Here is a 21,503-nt window from a genome sequence, read left to right on the forward strand (position 1 = left end):
AGAGCGATTAGCGTTACCCAGCACTCACCACGAGGAGGTTGCTCTTCACGAGTGCCTAGTCCGGATAGAAGTTGCCAGACCAGACATAAATCCATACAGGAATTCAATGGGTCCCCTAGGTGTGTTCTGGAAGTCATGACTCATAAAATATAATATGAGCGTGATAATATTAATAATGCTATTGCAGTCAACAATGTATGTAACATGATAACAACAACTCTTGTTTCCTTTAAAAAATGAATGTATTTTATATTGTGTTTCAATGATTTTGCAACTAACGTGTGTGGTGTGTTTGTGATTGTGAGAAAGAGACTACACTGACATGTTGTGGGTATGCTAGTCACTCAGCAATTTTTCATTTATTTGACGTCAGTCTGTCAATAATCAAGTCTGGACCAGTGATTGATACCTTGACTATCGATCCACGCAATTGGGATACGATGACATGCATGAAACAAGTCAGCGAGCCTGACCACCTGATTAAGTTAGTCTCCTCTTACAACAGGATGTGCTGATTTCATTTGAACACACATGTTATATTAGTACATACAGTAATATAATGATACATGCTGAAATAGGGGCGATCAGGTAGACAAGTAGTAAAGCGTTCGCTAGTCACGCCGAAGACCCATTCCTGACATGGGTACAATTTGCGAAGCCTATTTAGTGTGTCCCCCGCCGCGAAATTCCTGGAATATTGCTAAAAGCTTCCTAAAAACAAACATGCAGAAATGCGTGAACTATAATTAAAATTTACATTTTCTTTATAAACCTAATTTTGATAACTGCCGTTGTAACTCATTATCCTTTCTACAGGTACCAATCACAGGAACGAGGTTTTACACTTAATGAAAATTAAAGGTCATTGTGACATTTCCGCGACTTTCCGTTATGCTTGACTCTGGTTCAGAAGGCGGGACAGACACAGTCGATGCGACGTTAACGTTCTTATTGGAGTTTTCTTCGCTCTTTGGAACTTTGCAAGCCAACACATCTGAAGCCATTGCCTTTTGTTCATCACTCGTCCGTTTGTAGACCCTCACTGCATCACTCCTGTGCCCTGGAAGTGAAAATTTCAGTTTTAATTATTTCGGTATAAATTTGTTCAAGAGCAAATTCTAATTTAATTCAAATGGAGATGCAAGTGTCATCGTATCGGTATTTAAACTTTTGACAGCCATAAAACATAATCAGTAATTTGATTATATCATACTTCTGAGAATTAAGATTCGTGTCATAATTAGACATTAATTTCTTACCATCAGTTAGCATTACCATACTATTTTTTTATACAGCACAGACTGGATAATGGTTTTATCCGACATGCATACCATTTATCTTCCACTACATACCTGTTTGTTCACACATCTGCTGCTCACTGATGTTAGCTTCGTACAGCCGGTCGGCAGCAGTTGACCGGAGTGAATGATTGGTATTCTTCCCTGTAATTCCGGCCATAGCACAGATCCGCTTCACTGTTGTCTGTATGCTATTGTCCGATGGGCGATTGAGATACCATTTTCCGTACTTCGTCTTCTTCAAGGGAGTGAAGTAGAAAGCGTTTGCTCGTGTTGAAGAGGGTGGACTGAAATATACATCGATACATGTAGTTCTGCACATAGTGTCAACATGAATGTGGTAGATCCGGGAATGATTAATGAATCTAGAATTATATTAGGTGATCTCTTTACGTTTTATAATAGAGTTTTTAATTATAGTAACATGCATTTTCTGATTATTCACAAATAGTCTACACGTAGTTCTTAATACCGTGGTTATGAGCAAATATGATAAATTGGCATAAATCGAAAACTTACCAAAAAGACTTGTATTTTTCAAACAGTGGAAGGTAGCATCTTTCTGGGTGTTCGACATTTTCATAGGCGCGGACCTTTTTCTTTTGCATTTTACGATGTTTGATCCATCCTGGATTGGTTTTAGAAACATCATCTGTGTACTGCAAATATCTGCGCCCGTTCTGGTCAGTATGTGGTCCTGTAATCTGTGGATTCGGGTGTAGTCTCAGACTGCGGTGTTCCTTCCCACCACGCACTGCAAAGTTTAGTCCTACAGGTCGGGGAAAACCCCCAAATGGTGACAATGAACCCAACTGGTATCAATACCCCTAACTGACAGAATAAACTGGTCCTGTGTGTCTATAAAAACATGCGATTTTTTCCGTGCGTTGTCTGTACTACTTGGCGCATGATGGTTGGTATAAAATACATGTCAATGTTCATTACGAAAACTTCTTTCATTCATCGATTCTTATCACACATAACCCCGTTTGTTGCGCAGGTTATTGTGAACCCGAGTACCCCTCCGCCATTTGGACACATTCTGTGCGATAAATCAGTCAAAAAGACAACATTGAAAGTAAAAAATACCTGAAATGTACTTTGTCAACCCCTCTCTCCTTCCACCATGCTTTCTACTCTGCCACGCCACCTGCAGTCCCGGCAAGGGAGGTAACACCCAAATCGTGAGCCAACGCCCACTAAAACTATGGTAGACAATACATGCCACGTTGAAACCGTGGTTGGTCGCAGAAATGAAAGAAGCGTTCGTAATTTGGACATATGCTTTTACGTTGCCTTGGATTAAGCCATAAAAGAAAACAAGCGTAAAATATAAAAAATGTTAATACTATTTATTGTAATGTTACATTTTTATATCTTAAAAGTACATGGGCAGAAAATGCAGTTGCAGCGAACACGGAATCTTTTCTAAAAATCGAGAGTTCCAAGTGTATCTAATTAAATCAAGAAATCCCCAAAAGAGTAGAAGAAAAACTTAAAGAACTAAAGTACCTTCATCCAAGATCAACCTACCTGTGTACTGCCTGTGCGAAGTATACAAATGAAATATTAATCTCCATTCCTGAAACAGAGAAACTGAAGGAGTATGAACTCACAGCTTTGTCACGTTGCCTTGGCAGCTACATCCATTCCCAAGTAGAAGATGACATAAACGAGGTTGGAGACCAATATAAATCTTCAAATTTTTATGACAATTTAAACATTCACGACTGGTTGAAAAGTAGAAATGTTCTCTTGTTGTCATTCCTGGTTGAGTGAGTGAGTGAGTGAGTTAAAATTTGACGTCACATCGGCAATATTGCAGCCATATCGTGACGAGAAGTCGGTCATAAATAATGCATATATTTAAACTGTATAAAAACCTGTCATCGAAGGACAGTACGATAACTAGCATATCACAGATTAGATTTAAAACTAGTCGAGGCACATTTAAAAGAAGAAAGATTGAGTTGACATCACAATATAAAAATGGGCTTGAGATCGTCAGTAACTAAAGGGAGATCACCATACCAGGGACCATTCCTGGTTGAAGGTTGGCACGGAACCACCTCCCATAGCCCCTAAAAAGGGTCTTTAACATTTTTTTTAATAATAACCAAGTGATTGGTAGATCCTGGCATGTATCAATAAATCATAGACCAAAAATGCAGTGTCATGACAAACATTATGTACATAATTGACCCCAGCAGTGACATCCAATGTTGTCCCCAATTATCACCAATCGCTTGGTTACAAGTATGTAATTTGGGCGATGATATGGCACAGGCTTTGGATGTAGCTAGTAACAAGTTTCATCATGAATTGTCTTCATTAGTGGATACATTCTTGGATAGCAGATTGGAAATAGTTCTTAACAGCTTGACATGTAGAAATGGTTTGGTCGGTTACAATATTGATGAATGTACACATTCATTTTCCAGTGGTTCCTTTAAGAAAAGGGATAATCCTTATGATTTTTTAACCTCTGGCCTTCCAATTATTCAACCTAAAATTAGTCTGGGTGATCCAGCCATGGTCAATCCTGCATCATATGATAGTCTTCAAACTGTTCTGGATAAGATATGTTCAGACAGTGACTTATAAGTAGAAAGTGGTTAGTGTCGGATGCAATGGTTCTCCCTACAATTTATTTAGCAGAATGCTTACTAAATGGTACAATGTCCAGTTTGTCAGGTTATTGTCAAAAAGGGCTTGCAGGCTTTGAGTAAGCACTGTGGTATTGAGCACCCCAATGATGATGTTGTTGTAGATGGCAGTCAGCAACTTTATAAGCATATATTGGTTGTACCTGGAGCAGGACACATTGAGATAAATGGTGTGAGGTCAATTTTTAAATTTCTATGGTGGCCATATCTACAACATGTTGCAAAGTTGCTTGGCTTCTCTTCACCAGCTGCGGTCAATATGGCTAAGTCAGCCACCAACCACCACAAGTCTTGGGAAATGCTCCTTATTTTTCTATATGGTTCCACAGACGAACTTTTGTATAGTTTCTGACTGTCAAAGGCACCTGAGCATCATTTGTGCACTATCTCTGCATTTCATGCTTGGCTGAAGCAACATAAAAATCCCAATGTCGAATTCCTGTCCGGCATTGTGTTGGAACTCACCATTCCATTATTCATATATCGTTCTGCTGTTAGGAGAAACAGCAGCCAAGCAATGACACACAGCCGGGATTCATTTTGAAGGCTTTTTAATGCAATGAATAACACCTCCTATCAAGAACTTATTCTACGAGATGAAATGATGAGACTACAAGCCCCACCAGAAATTGTAACTTATCTTAATGCTTATGAGGTAATTCTTCCCTCCGGTCATCACAGTAAAGGTGAAGGTGGTGACTTTGTATTGGAGAATATAAACAGAAAAGTGAAAATGTGGATGCCTCCAGGTGTACCCACAGATGATGCATGGCTGAGGAGCTGCAGAAATCTTCCCAAATTGGAACCGGTAAGAAATGGTCAAGCACGTGTCTCAAGTACTAATGGCGAAGGATACTGGGTAATTTGAAGTAGTATAAATGTAATATAACAAAGACACATTAATTACTTAACCATAAAATGGTAAGAATGAATTTAATTATGACATGCCGTTATGTACATAGCGGCGTATAAGTATTTTTTTTTTTTATTGTTAGCAATCTCTTGTACAATTATGTACTTTTAATTGTTCTGCATTTCACATGTGCAGGTTTAGCTCCGTTGGTAGCGTCGCTGACTACGGGTGAAGGGAATGCGAGTACGGATCCGATTCTTGTGGATTTTTTAATTTTTTTTATGTATACAAGTACATGTATAATGCAAAATAATAAATTTCTTTTTCTTCATAGTAATACTTGTAAAGAAAGATTTTTTTTCTGGGACAAAAATAACAAAAATCATGATAATAATATAATTTTTTATTTACACCTTTCAATTTTGTTATGCTCTGGGCATAGACAGGTGATGTTTTTTTTAAATCGGCCACTTTCCTGACGTTAATCCCGATGCATTCACAATGCACCCAATAATTGCAATGGGATTTCTTAAAGTCACAACCAATCCACTTTGCGCTATTGTCCTCAGGGCACCCATACACTGTCACAAATAGGACAAATAGTTTGCTATTGACTGATTATTTTTTGATTACTTCTCTTGCTTGACCTTTTGGGGGATGTCGTGTCCGTTGTGGTTTCAACCGTTGGTGTTCTTGGTTGTGAGTTAGTGACAGAAGTAGATGGTTTTTGGTTTGAAGTAGAACAAAAAGTTTGGGAATTTGGAAGTGGTTCAGGAGAAGTTTGTGTACCAACATGAGAGTGTGTGGAAATTGGTGAAACCAGAGTTTGTGATAGATGGGTGGGATTCGTTAAATTAATAGTTTCATTGGTAATGGGAAAACGTTTGTTAAGCTGGAAAAAAATTAAAGCATTAATATATGCATATTTGGGGTTCATTAAACCTACGTAATATGTTTTCGATTTATCAAAAGTTGATATATCACAACATATGAAATACCTTTTGGACCCATTAATACCCAGGTGTGACCACCTGATGGGGATCACTTGCATCAGATCCTTTGATCTCCAAGTAGGCTTCAGCCCCAGTTGTTGTATGTAAATCAACCACCTTCAAACATACTCTAAAATCAATAATTTTGTATAACAGATGAAAACCAACATACAGATGGCAGCTGGTGCTGAGTTATCAGTATCATTTCAAACTGTCACTGACAATTCCCTGCCGCCGGATATAGCAGGGTAGATATCGTGGCTTCGAAAAAGCAACCATTTACAGGCAAGCCCTTGGAGGAGGAAATCATCCAGGAGAAATTTAAAAGAATTCCTGTTTGTTTTAAGGGTTATACAGACGTATTAAAATGTGGCAATATTTAGTATATAATTTTTTTCTCAATTCAATTTTTCTAGTTATCACAATGTACTATGATATATGCGTTTGGAAACCCATTAAATCAAAACATAACATAGAACCTTCATTGACAGAGTACTGATGACATCCACTACCGGTGGAAAAGAACCACAACCAACAGAAATGCGTTGATTAATTTCCTTATGAAAATTGAGTATTATATTGAGCAGGTTGAGGATGCCCCTGAAATGAAGGAAATGGACCAACCTGAGTGAATACACGCACCCACTAAACCCTATAAAAAGGTGAAAAATCCACCTTGCGGCGTCTGAACAAAACGTTGCAAGATGGTAAGTCCCTTTTGATCAGTACGGTACTACATTCTCCACTATGCAACACATGCCGACATGAACACATGTCTCTGTACATGCGTTGATAAACATTTAGGAACAGACATTCACTCGTTTTACAACAACTTCGACCTGTCACATTGCTATTACGCTACAACTCTCAATTTACACCAGAACGGCATTAATATCCCCTCTCAACACACACTAACCTGCCGGACCCTGTCACTCGCTAACTGCGAAAAAGCACTCGTCGTCAGAGATTTTGGAGCGAAAAGGACATAATACGAATACACTGACAAGGCAGTTAACCCTGCACGTATGTAATCATTTAGGGATGAAAAATGAAAAGGGCATTTGAATTTGTTTTAATGAAATATAAAAATGTAACTCCAGAAACATATTTACAACTTAATGAAAAAACATATATACAAGTTAATGAAAGAACATATAAAAGTACAACACACAATTTACTGCATTTGCAGAATAAACGTCAACACATATGTACAGATAATAAACATTTAAAGCTGCATGCTCATCAGATTTCTATTATTTACAGATGTGGATATAAAGCATAAAAAAGAATCATGCCTAAACGAAAAATTCACAGGTGCAGCTGTAAAGCTCATGACGCCTATTCCACAGACACCTCACTAGTTACAGAAATATCATCTCGACGTCACCCTAAAAAAAACATTGATGCATTCTTAAAACAAGGCCAACTCACTCACGATTCAAAATATATCTGTCATGGGTGTGCAGAATATGTCAAGAATGACTTTTCAGACGGTGAACAATCAATTTAATGATGTTGCATATAAAATCACAAACGGATTACGTGAATGGAATGTAAACACGGAGAACATCGTATCCATCATTGCCAGCGTTGGAGACTATCTACATGAAATTCTCAAAACAGAATCGGACAAAATAAAATCTCAATACCGCGAAGCAGATTTTTACAATAACATCAACATCACACATTGGTTAAGTCAACGGAATCCCCTGATACTTACTCTCATCCAACACACGACAGGCCACGATTTTGCAGTGCCTGATCAATTTAATGGAGTAAAAATAACCTTCATCATGTCTAGAATAATTGAAAACATGTGCTACATGATGACCAGCAACATCATTGGCCCATTAGCATTTGGCACCAACCTGCTCATGTATTTCATGACCGGAAGTAAAGTGGCATCGGTTTTCAACAATCACACATCTCCATCTGGTTCATATACTATCAATTCACAGTGGCTTGATAGCGGGACACAACAGAAACTGAAGTGTCCACCTGTTGGGTCAATCATGGCATTTTTTTTATAACAATAAAAAGATTAAACGGAACTGGCGTGTCACCTTAACTTACAAAACTAAATGCAGCATTAAAACAAACATCATTTACATAAATGACCCAGCCTCCCAAATACGATCAGTCCCACAGTTGTCACCATATGTGTGGTTGTATTCAGTGAACCTAAAAGATGTTATTTCCCCACTATTAGATGAAATGGCCACTGAAAGTCAACACATCATGACAAGTCTTGTGTATGACTTCCTTGAGCACAGGCTACATGAAGTTGCGAAGGGTCAGTCCCTCTCACAAGATGGTACTCTGTCAGACAATGTTGATAGGGATCATCCACTCATTGACACCTGTTCCTTCAAACAATCCCATGATCCCTATGCATTCATAGAAAGTCGACATGCACCCCCAGGGCGATCCTGTGTTGACAAACCCAAACAGCTATGACAATGCAGACAGGGTACTTCATGAGCTACATCAGCAAACTGGCACAGGTGATGTTCGCACATGGATAGCTGTTGGATGTGATGGATGTCCGTACAACATTGTGACCAATATCATAAACAAATGGTACATTTGTCCTCTGTGTGGAGCAAGGTACAATTGACCAAACTTCTTTGCCTTGGAAGTTTTGAGAACATTCGTCATTCCCCTTTTCATGTTTCGTGCCTCTGTTTTTAGAAACAACAGCCGTATCATATTGGCCTCCAAATACATAATGACCACTTTATTTTATGGAATGAACAATATTTTAATACAACGTATCAGCAGATTGAATTTCGTGATGAAGTCCTCCGATGTTTGGCACCACCGGAGGTAACCGAATTTCGTCATCACAGTGAAGTTCTCTCAGTCTGGTTACCCGTGCAAAGGGGAAGGGGGGGGGGGGGGGGGATTTCGTCCTTGAAGCCTGGAACCGTAAAATAAAAATGTGGATACCAGCAGGCCTACCAACAGAAAACGGCTGGCTCCGTAGTTGTCGCAATCTTCACCGATTAGAAAAGGTAAAAAACCTATATCTATATATCATCTGTACTAACATATGATGTAATTGTCACGGCGTTCATGAACAGTGACTGTGAAAGGAACTGATAGTGTATAGGACTTATTGTACAAGCCATATTTCAACTCACGTGTTCTTCCATCCAGCCAAATGACCACTGACTGACCTCTGTAAAATTCCCCCGGCTTAAATATTTGAGGCGCGGACGTCGGAGTGGGCACACAATAGTCTGGTACAATGTCACTCTCAGGAGTATAAGTTGTGTTTCTTAACACACTTTACTGCAATACCATGAATTACAAACATTAACATATTATGTAATATGAACATGATTCATATAGAACACATGCCCACACGTGTATATAGTTACAACTTAAAATATGCATAAAACACATCGAAACTTATGATATACTTCATATGAAGCAATACCAGTTTACGGTGGCGGTCCCTCATCCTTGCACAATAAACAGTACATTAATTCAACAAACAACAACCACGTGATTCATGTTATAACTTTAATGATGAATTATGGGCAGGACAGTAAATTGTTAATGGTTTGAGGTCTTTTGTTGATTTAATATGAACTCCCATGCACCCAAAGTGGCACCAAAATGAACATCCGGGCTCACACCTACCTGTAGTTTTCCAAACGGGGTACAGAGCGATTCCGTTTACGTTAATTTATACCAAAATAGTTACGGAAGGAGAAAATAGTATTTTAAATCCGTATTTTAAAGTATTTTGATGCGAAAATGCGAGGCTCCCAGATGTGCCACTAAGTTTTCAGGCTATTTCCATAGGGACGTTACTGTAGATAACAACCCCCCCCCCCCCCCCCCCCCCCCCCCCCCCGTAGAGGGAAGCTGTATAGTTCTTCAAAGGGGGCATCGAGCGACTCCTTTTACGACATTTTATACCTAAATAGTTAAGGAAGGTGAGCATAGTATTTCAAACCCGTATTTTAAACTATTTGCATGCAAAAAGAGCGAGACTCCGAGATGTTCCACTAAGTTTTCAGGCTTTTTCCATAGAGACGTTTGCATAGACAGTCCTTGCAGATGTATGGGCGTTAAGCTGCTTTTTGGATTGTACTCCTAGACAAGACAGGTGCCATTATCACTGCCCGTTTGGTAAACTCTTCCGAAGAAAGTTCACTTTTGTTCGACACTCGACCACGGTTTGCCATTTTGTTCAGACAACAAACCAGAAAGCTTCTGAGGAAAGGACTTCTGCAGAGTCCCCTAACATCCAAAAAGTGAAGAGAGAGCAAGTTCCGAAAGACCTGTAGAGCGAACAATGCACCGGATGGAGTGGAAAACAAGTCATGCCAACGTGGAATATGCGTTGATAAACAGTGCGGTCTCTACATGATCAGCAAGTCCAGTATCGGTCCAGATTACCCACTTCATGTACAAATGAACACTGTCACACAGCAGATACAATGTGAACATGAAAATTGCAATTTAGCTTTGGGTGTTGCAGCAAGGGGCACTGTAGGTATTTATCTGTGACCCCATTTGCAATCAGTTATGTTTGCAAGTGAATGTCCGAAAGAAGTACAGCTCCAGTCAGAACATGCTGAAAATCTTTGTCATCAGAAGGTAATACATGCTGCTAACATGCAGGTTGCCCAGAGGCTTGTAGACACTGCAGAACAAAGCAAAATACCTGTCGTCGTTTTATGGGAGCAGAGGCACTCTGTTAACAGCGTTTATTTCCCTGTGTATGATGGAACGAAGGAATACTGGGCTAAACTCGGTCGCGCTGTAGTGACATTCAATAAGGACAAAGGACACCTGAATTGTGTTTGCTGCAAAACCACAAAATCTTGCGTACACAAAACTGGGAACACCCAGAGTTGCTGCACATTAGCTCCAAGGGAAGCGGTTATATGAAAATGAAGGGGTATCAGTTGGACATTATCCTAGCGGTCACCACTGAATCCCGAACCTTACACGATTCCGGAAGCAGCTTCTGCAAGACATACCCACCATCTGGACAAGGTGCACGTGTAATGGCAAATTATCTAATGTCCAGGAAGAAAATACCACCAGATTATAAAGTTCCGGAAAATGCCCAATTAGGACATCCAGAAAACCTGTCACCTATCGAAACACATTGTGTAATGTGTGCAGATGGAGAACTTGACCAGTATCTGGTAACCAGAAAGGGGAAGATATACGATAAAGGTCATGTGTATACAGGTATGTATGGCGACCGTGACCTTACAACAATTTATGCAAACAAATGCAAATTTCCTTCTAACAAATGAGAGCCGATTTATGAATGTGAACAGTCATTTCTAATCCGACAGGTGATATTCCTTGGGTGAAATGATGCGATATCACTTAGGAGATATTGCTTCAATGAAACTGCATCATAATGCATTCTAGACTACTTTGACGTCATCAGTTGCCACGACATGACTATCTAATGACATAACTAATCCGTCTACCTGGTTAGTTGTACTTTTTACACCCAATACACTGGCTATGACTGTTTTGCAAACTGAAAAAGTAGAAGGAATTCGAATATTGGCAAGCTGTGGCAAGCTAGAGGCGACTTAGGTGGACTGGGTGGTAGGACTCGGTGACTCGGTTGATTGAGTGTCTCTGTACCCCGAGTGTGTTAATATTTGTTCGTGCCGTGGCTACGTGAAGCAAGTATATACCCAACACACCTTTTTGATTACAATGGATATATTATAAGTGTTTATTATTCTGTTATGAATAAATGTCTTTGTTATCATGTACCCCCATAGTTTGAGTTCTTGGTGTGCACTTGATGCATGTGCATGGTGTTATACGCTTCAACGGCTATATCACGGCGTCGGGTGGCTGCAGGAATGGCCATCAAACGAAACATTACCCCGATGTAAGGAATCGAACTCGGCAGTTTCGGAGTGACGTGCCAAAACTTGATTGAAACACTTATCGCTAATGTGGACAGATTTTCTTCACACATATTACATTTACAAATATTACCCTGCACGCTGGAATCTGTCGAGACAGAACTTTAACTAATCAGCCTTTGTAATACAAGGCGATATCAATTGTGCCGAATGTACTATGATTCATGATAACACTTCTTTGAACTTTGTTTCTATTTACATGTGTTATCATCTGTTATAATATTCCGAATCCGGACTTCTGTCTAAATCAGACTAACTTTCGGCCCCACAAGAAGTAAAACGTTCATTTCGCCTGGATTCAAATCAATGACGAAATGAAGTCCAAAGCAGATATTCCACTGTACTACACTGTACACATTGAATGTCAAAAGCCTCTTGCATGAGTGCGTAAAGCGGATGCGATAGGGTAATTCTTTCAAATGTCGGCGACAAAAGGAATTTCAAAGCTGTGTACACATAGATTGCGCTCGTCCTCACGGTAGACTACACTAAATGCATGGTGATAAATGATGATTGCAAATCTTCATATGTTTGTTTGTTTGTTGTTTAACGCCGCACTCAGCAGTATTCTAGCTATATGACGGCGTCTGTCAATAATCGAACTAGCACCAGACAATCCAGTGATTAACATCATGAGCATCGATCTACGCAATTGGGATACGATTACATACATCAACTAAGTCAGGGAGCCTGACCATCCGATCCCGTTAGTCGCCTTTCACTACATGCATGGGTTGCTGACGACCAATTCTAACACTCGAGCTTCACGGGTTAATATTGTTAGTAGCGGGTGATCACGCCTGGATGAACACCACCAAGCCAATAGTCCTTCATTTCCTAATGAACGTCCGTATGCCGCGTGATTGCGTTATCAATTCGAGTTACGAATTCCCCAATTTCTAACAATAACATCAAAGAGGGGCGGAATTTGATCAAGTGAGAAAGCACTGTCTTTATCAGACAGCTTACCTACCTACATACCTTCGAATGTAGATAAAAAAGCATAACTAAGATATCATTTTCACGAAATAGGATTGTTAAAAATACTTAAACAAAAATGTCATTAAAATTTTCACTTAAAGAACGATTTTTTTAAATTCTGTAATTGTGATAATGTTGAAGATGAAGTTCATTTTCAATCTTACTCTGATATTAGACTTTGGGAAAGATGTAGCTTCACCAGATCTTATTTTATATACGCAGTAGTTGAAAAGCTTGTACATTAATTTAATGTCAAGTTCTACTTTTCTTAACCCCCTCGCCGCACTTCGATCTGAAATGCATAAACGGCGTCTCACCGACCATGGGAGGTATTTACAGGTTGTTACAATTAGCAATCCCCGTTATTTGAATCGGCCAGATGTTGTATTTTTAGTTATGATTGTATTGTGTATTGTTCGTGATACATGGTGTATCTCACTTATGCAATATTTTCTCCGTCATTAACGGTACCAAAACTACAAAAAGAACAGAGATGTAATGATGATTTCCCCCGATATTGTGCAGTGTGGATCAATTAGAACTGAACTAAAGGGTTTGGCAATGGCACTATGGTCATATAAATTCGTCTATCGTAAACAAACCATTTAATCGACTTAGAATTGTTTGTAACTAACACTTCTGACAAACACTAAATGCATTTTTATATTAAAATGTACAGAACATTGATAAAATATTTTAATTATCTCAAGAAGTCGGCGTGAGAGTTCCGGAGACAGATGGTGAGTTGGGGGCGTCCCGTATTCCCACAGTCCCGTAATACGGCGAGGGAGACTTGCAGCCAGTCTATGTAACCCAATTCTCCTGGGTTTACTTACCGGCACTTCTTTGTGGCTCCCGGCACACGGCACATAGCAACCTTCCCCCAATCCATCGCTTCCGGCAGGTTAGTGTGTGTTGAGAGGGGATATTAATGCCGTTCTGGTGTATATTGAGAGTTGTATCGTAGCGTAATAGCTATGTGACAGGTCAAAGTATTGTAAAACGAGTGAATGTCTGTTTCTAAATGTTTATCACCGCATGTACCGAGGCACGTGTTCATAGTGGAGAATGTAGTACCGTACTGATCAAAAGTGACTCACAATCTTGCGACGTTTTGTTCAGACGCCGCAAGGTGGATTTTTCACCTTTTTATAGGGTTTAGTGGGTGCGTGTATTCACTCAATTGGGGGTGTTTCACTCAGGTGGGTCCATTTCCTTCATTTCAGGGGTATCCCCAACCTGTTTTAGTCTTTTGCAGAAAATGCGCAAGTAACGTATCATGCAATATTATTATATTATATGGAACTAAATGACAAACTTATTTGCTAAAGGGTTACAATTTATTCGGCGAATCTATTCAAAGAAAGTTAAATTGAAGCATTTTCAATATGGTTTATAGCACGTAAATGTACTCACCAGTAAGATCAAGCATGGTGTTGAGTAGTTGTGGATTATCTTCGCCAAATGCTTCTTCTCCCAGAGAGTATTCTCTCCGGCTCTGGATTTCACCTCTGTTGGTTTCCGACAGTCTGCACCCAAACCACTTGCACATCTTTCTCTCATGCATGCGTCTAGACGTTTTCTACATTCGTTGAATTCGTCATCATCCATAAGATTGAAAGGTGATCCGTTAAGTTTGAGAGCTGAGGCTATTGCTGTGAAAAGGCCATACACCGTTATAGCTGGACAGGACGTACAATCAACTTTTCTCGCTTCAAACACAAAGTATTTCATAGCAGTATTAAGATTTGGTTGTTGGTTGGTTTGTTGTTTAACGCCGCACTCAGCAATATTCCAGCTATATGACGGCGGTCTGTAAATAATCAAGTCTGGATCAGACAATCCAGTGATTAATATCATGAGCATCGATCCACGCATTTGTTCGTTTGTTATTTGTTTAACGCCGCACTCGGCAATATTCCAGCTATATGACGGCGGTCTGTAAAATAATCGAGTCTGGACCAGACAATCCAGTGATTGACATCATGAGCATCGATCTAAGCAATTGGGATCTATGACATGTATCAGCCAAGTCAGCGAACCTGACCACCCGATCCCGTTAGTCGCCTTTTACGACAAGTATGGGTTGCTGAAGACCTATTTTACCCCGGAATCTTCACGGGTCAGCAGTATTAAGATCTTCAGAGTCCATTTCCAACAGATCATCTTTCAATACCGACAGCGAAATGGCGATATTATCATCGGGAGAACGTTGCCTACGCTCTTCTTGCCACCTTTTAAACACACTTTTCGCCCAGTCATTTTTATACTTTGTAGATATGGGTACGCATGTTTCTAATTTTGTCTGGACCTCTGCTTCAGTTAATGGATAAGCAAAGGCACACTCATCATTATCAGTGTTTTGGAAACATGACTGTGCTATAAACAAAGTCTCGTCTTCGTCACTCATCCTGCAAGTCATATTCGGGTGTAAGCTGCGGTAGCTAACCACGTGGTTATAACCGTGACACAATCACGAAAATCTCGTGCAGTTTCAGCTCTTGAGCCAGCTACCTATGTTCGCGCGAGCATTCGTCAGTTCGCGTTATAAAGGTTTCGTAAATACTTCGTTATAACGCATTGTTTTAAATAACGTTCTAAACGGTTTATAAGCCGGAGAAAACACTTCTCCTCGGTTTTGGTAGAAAATGTAAACCCTCGGGGTCGTAAAATCCCGAGGGCCTAAAATGTACAACCTTTGGGGGGATTTAACCTCCCCCTCGGGTTTACATTTTCTACCAAAACCGAGAAGTGTTTTCTCCTATGCATAGTACACCCGTTCAGTTCGCCATGTTCGCTTTTTGAAGCATTGTGATGACGTCAGCCTATTGCTGAGTCATTAATTCTCTGGCCATAGTGAACGTGTATTTTGTGCAAGTAAAACAGACGCAACCGTACGTCATTGTGCAAAATTCTAGAGATGTTATATCAGCCACAACATAGTCGAAGAAATCATGATTCTGCATGTGCTCGAGAGATTGACATTCGTTTGAAGACTGATATATAAATAATCTCACCCGAGTGTCTTTTGATATCAAATATATCAACGAGTGTTATCAAAAGACACGAGGGTGAGATTTTATTCATCGTCCAATATCATTCTCAAACCAAAATACGCATTCAAAGTATTGAGAACAAAAAAAATCAACACTTCGCAGAGATTACAAATATCTCTCGTACATGCGTCTAGACCTTTTCTACTTCGTTGAATTCCTCATCATCCATAAGATTGAACGGTGATCCGTTAAGTTTGAGAGCTGAGTCTATTGCTGAAAATAGGCCATACACCTTTATAGCTGGAAAGGACCTAGCATAAACTTTTCTCGCTTCAAACACAAAGTATTTCATAGCAGTATTAAGATCTTCAGAGTCCATTTCCAACAGATCATCTTTCAATACCGACAGCGAAATGGCGATATTATCATCGAGAGAACGTTGACTTCGCAATTCTTGCCACTTTTTAAACCCCCTTTCGCCCAGTCATTTTTATACTTTTAAGATATGGGTACGCATGTTTCAATTTTTTTCTGGACCTCTGCATCAGTTAATGGGTCAGCAAAGCGATAAGCAAAGGCACACTCATCATTATCAGGGTTTTGGAAACATGACTGTGCTATAAACAAAGTCTCGTCTTGAGCCAGCTACCTATTTTCGCGCGAGCATTCGTCAGTTCGCGTTATAAAGGTTTCGTAAATACTTCGTTATAACGCAATGTTTTAAAGAACGTTCTAAACGGTTTATAAGCCGGAGAAGAAACTTCTCCTCGGTTTTGGTAGAAAATGTAAACCCTCGGGGTCGTAAAATACCGAGGGCCTACCAAAACCGAGGAGAAGTGTTTTCTCCTATACAAAGTACACCCATTCATTTCGCAATGTTCGCTTTTTGAAGCATTGTGTAGGACGTCAGCCTATTGCTGAGTAATTAATTCTCTGGCCATTGTGAACGTGTATTTTGTGCAAGGAAAACGGACGCAACTGTACGTCATTGTGCAAAATTATAGGGATGTCATATCAGCCACAACATGGTCGAAGAAATCATGATTCTGCATGTGCTCGAGAGAGTGACATTCGGTTGAAGACTGATATATAAATAATCTTACCCGAGTGTCTTTTGATATCAAATATATCAACGAGTGTTATCAAAAGACACGAGGGTGAGATTTTACTTATCGTCCAATATCATTCTCAAATCAAAATACGCATTCAAAGTATTGAGAACAAAAAAAATCAACACTTCGCAGAGATTACAAATATCAAAGAAAGATGTTTGACAAATTTTCGAAGGATAAAACGCACCTAAAAGAAAAATACAGAACGCACTTGTAACAGTACACGACAGCAACGTACAAGGGGCTCGGGGAGAATAGATTGTCAACTTCCCATCGCGAACAACAGAATTCCTCATATTTCCACTGAAGTAATTGACGAGGAAGGTAATTTTGTGTCTGATGCTGAGTGAGTATGGTTTTACGCCGCATTTAGCAATATTCAAGCAATTTCACGGTTGGGGACACCAGAAATGGGCTTCACACATTGTACCCATGTCGGGAATCGAACACGGGTCTTCGGCGTGACGAGCGAACGATTTAACCACAAGGCTACCCGACCGCCCCTGATGCTGATGAAGATTCACATCGATTGATAACATCACATGTACATCTATTCGGCCAAACAAAATCTACGTGTACTTCTTTTAATGATGATGTTTACAAATATATGAAAGACAGTGTACAGGGTTCAGTAGACTGTACATCGCTTAATGTGTCAATAACCCGGGGACAAGTTGACGTGATATGATAATAGTTCAACGTACTGTGACACAAGAGGCTTGTCATGTGACGAATACAACACGTACTCTCACACTGGATGCATGTCACATGACGATTACACCAAGTACTTTCAGACTGGAGTCCTGTCACATGACGTATGCACCAAGTACTGTCTCACTGGTGGCATGTCTTATGGCTTATACACCAAGTACTGTCGCACTGGATGCATGTAACATGACGTTTACACAAAGTACTGTCGCACTGGAGGCATGTCACATGACGTATACACCAAGTACTGTCGCACTGAAGGCATGTCACATGACGTATTCACCAATTACTGTCACACTGGAGACCTGTCACATGAAGTATTCACTAATTATTGTCACACTGGATGCATGTCAAATGACGTATTCACCAATTACTGCCGCACTGGAGGCATGTCATACGACGTATACACCAAGTACTGTCACACTGGAGGCATGTCATATGACGTATACACCAAGTACTGTCACACTGGAGGCATGTCATATGATGTTTACAAAATGTCCTGTCGCACTGGATGCCTGTCACATGACGTATACACCAAGAACTGTCACACTGGAGACCTGTCACATGACGTATTCACCAAGTACTGTCACGCTGGAGGCATGTCATATGACTTATACACCAAGTACTGTCACACTGGATGCATGTCACATGACGTATACACCAAGGACTGTCACGCAGGAGGCCTGTCACATGAGGTATACACCAAGTACTGTCACACTGGAGGCATGTCATATGACGTATGCACAATGTCCTGTCGCACTGGAGGCCTGCCACATGACGTATTCACCAAGTACTGTCACACTGGAGGCCTGTCACATGACGTATTCACCAAGTACTGTCACACTGGAGGCATGCCTTATGACGTATTCACCAAGTACTGTCACACTGGAGGCCTGTCACATGTCGTATACACCAAGTATTGTCACACTGGAGGCATGTCATATGACAAACTGTCGCACTGAAGGCATGTCACATGACGTATTCACCAAGTACTGTCACACCGGAGGCATGCATTATGACGTATACACCAAGTACTGTCACACTGGATACCTGTCACATGGCGTATTCATCAAGTATTGTCACACTGGAGACATGTCACATGACGTATACACAAAGGACTGTCGCACTGGAGGCATGTCATATGACATACTGTCGCACTGAAGGCATGTCACATGACGCATTCACCAAGTACTGTCACACTGGAGGAATATCATATGACATAATGACGCACTGAAGGCATGTCACATGACGTATTCACCAATTACTGTCACACTGGAGACCTGTCACATGACGTATTCACCAAGTACTGTCACACAGGAGGCATGGCATATGACGTATATACCAAGTACTATTTCATTAATAAGATGTCTGGGTGTGTAAATATGTACAGAGATGAAGCTCACTTTTTAACAGTGCACATCTAGAAAAACTAGTTTTTAGTCATTAGAAAATACTGCAAAACAAGTATCATTATTATTATCTCATAATGATTTACAGGCGCCGTTAGCTTTTACCTTATTGAGATGTGTAAACGGAGGCTTGTAAATAGTATTTAATCATCATCAAACTTTACCTAATTTTTAAAGTTCAAACGTATTTTAAATTGTAAAGTGTGTGTCCCATGAGCCAGGTATGCTGGATTAGGCCTGTTCTACACTTCTTTCTGTATGTAGCATTGTTAGTGTATTGTGAAATATAGATTACTACACAAGTGTCTATCAGATAAGATAAATGGTATCTGACAGGCACGAGTGCAGTTATCTGTTTCTTACACACCCTAAAATCGCACAGTTTTAGGATCGAATCGATGCATTTTGTCTGTTCTCATGATCGCAGTAGCGCATTAATACATAACACAACGGTCATGAGTGACGTCATCTGACGTACTGCTTACAATACCTTCGTCGTTAACCCTCTGGATGCCGAGTTTTTTTTCTGACGCACATTTTCCTAAGATCGGAAAAGTGAAGGTTGTGCGAAAATTGCGCTCATGCGGCACTGGATCTACCTCTGGCTATAAAATTACGCAGGGGTGGAGAATATTAAATTTCCTATTTGATGGTGTTAAGTTAACTGCAAATATTAAACCGGTTTTAAAGAAATACGCTTCTAAGTGTTGTCCGAGAATTTATTCTGCATTGAAAAACAGTAAATTTCTCCGCTTTTTATCGTACATCGATAAAAGTACTGTGCGACGATTTTTTTTATTTCGAAGCTATACGGACACTGTCAGCGAACAAAATACTGCCTAATATCTGAACGACATAACTATATATCAAATGGAGTTATATGCGTAAGTGTAACGACATACATTCAATGCCAAAAATAGCATGCCGTAAATGACGAATACTGATTTTTCTCTAAGACGTCAAAAGGCGACCGAGAGGTTACACGCGTACAAAGAAAAGGGGGCATAACTCCGCTATGCTTAGCACTAGGTTATTGTAACTCAGGTCAATTGGTGAGAATTAGCTGTGGGTAAGGACAATGTATTTTCGTTGTGTTTCGTTCACGAGGAACCAAACTATTCCAACACAAATATCGATATTGAAACTGTATACGTTTTCTTATAAATAAAACCCACAAGAAATGATGAAATCGTACTTCATAAAAAAAAAGGTAATAGAGAAATGGATGACCCTATCTAACCTATAACTTAGTCGTTATATTCCAACATTCTCCTGAGTGTGTAAGTGTAATTTGACTTATGGTGCACCATTATTAATGGAGCACTAGCTTTATCATCAAATGTAATGAAATACCCCAAAATAACACCATTCCGTTTGACGTCATGGCTGGTTTTATGTCTTTGATAACGTCGGAGAAAGACGACACTGGTATTTTGATTTATATATATCTCCCATAATTTTCGTTCATGGTTTGGAAAATCTCGATGTGTAAAACGGAATTTGACGCTTTTTCGACACCACATAAAATTACTGCTTTCACCAAGTAAATAATGTCTTGAATATGTAAACAATTAGATAGTTTATCGTGTATCCTAATTGGACAGGACACGCACCTGTTTGGCATCAATTTACGTTATGAAATTCACAAAAGAATATTTCAAAACAACCAAAATTATATTCTGTATTGGACATATATTTGTTCATTATCATGTTAGTATTTCTCTTCATCTCGTCTCAGAATGAAACAATAAAAGATACGAAGAAAGCACTATCATATTGGTATAGAATTATCAGGATAATCGTATAAGGTTGAACCAACGGGGTACCTGGCATGGATTTTATGTTATACATTTTAAAATTTCTGGAGAAATTAAGTAAACAGTTTAATATCCCGTGATTACAATATTGAAAAAAGAATGAACCCATTTTTTTATATAATGCAAAACGAGAGGAATAATTCGTAAAATGTGTGTGACTAACGCGCACCTGGCGAATCGTTAGATATCACTGTTCTGTGTATCAAACGACATCAAAAACAGTTCCAAGACCAAGACAGTTCTTTCAGAAATGTGTGCATATATTTTACCGAATTCTTTTTGTAAAAGTAATATATTCAGTTTTAGTTATAAAATAAAATGAAACGGCTATTCATGGACATTGCTAATATGAACTTATAATATTGACTATTGCACATCCCAAGAAATGCGTACATGCTGCAGTTACATTTACACTTCTTGTAACACTTGTCCAAAGGAAAGAAATATCGTATGCGACACTAAAAACCTATCAATTGTTATATAAATAATGTTCAAACAAACAGGTTATTATCAAGGTTCCTTCATACATGTTGTGGCCGATATTTACGTATGATATCATTTTGAACATTGACAATTGTCCAAAGTGAAATTAGAATCTAATTGTGTGAAACAATGTATAAAAGATATGCAAAATCTGCATCATAACTGAAACTGTAAACAGCATGGTACAATGATCGTGTGCACTCTCATTCAAAGACCTTCACCTCAAAGAAATTACCAAATATGTACAACAATGTTGACGTATGA

At 39.5% G+C, this 21,503-nt stretch overlaps 1 protein-coding gene across 1 annotated transcript; it reads right to left on the reverse strand.

Annotated features, from left to right (window-relative positions):
- Nucleotides 1–479: 479 nt before the first annotated feature.
- Nucleotides 480–1,658, reverse strand: LOC124113159. The gene is made up of 2 exons (XM_046473411.2): nt 1,353–1,658; nt 480–1,060 (listed from the first exon to the last, which is right to left on the reverse strand). The coding sequence occupies exons 1-2, from the start codon at nt 1,618–1,620 to the stop codon at nt 846–848; spliced, it is 483 nt and encodes a 160-aa protein (XP_046329367.2). The 5' UTR covers nt 1,621–1,658; the 3' UTR covers nt 480–845.
- Between the last annotated feature and the right edge of the window lie 19,845 nt (nt 1,659–21,503).

The sequence above is a fragment of the Haliotis rufescens genome, unplaced genomic scaffold (assembly GCF_023055435.1).
Source record: "Haliotis rufescens isolate VD_foot unplaced genomic scaffold, xgHalRufe1.0.p SCAF_9, whole genome shotgun sequence".
In the NCBI taxonomy this organism is placed as follows: domain Eukaryota; kingdom Metazoa; phylum Mollusca; class Gastropoda; order Lepetellida; family Haliotidae; genus Haliotis; species Haliotis rufescens.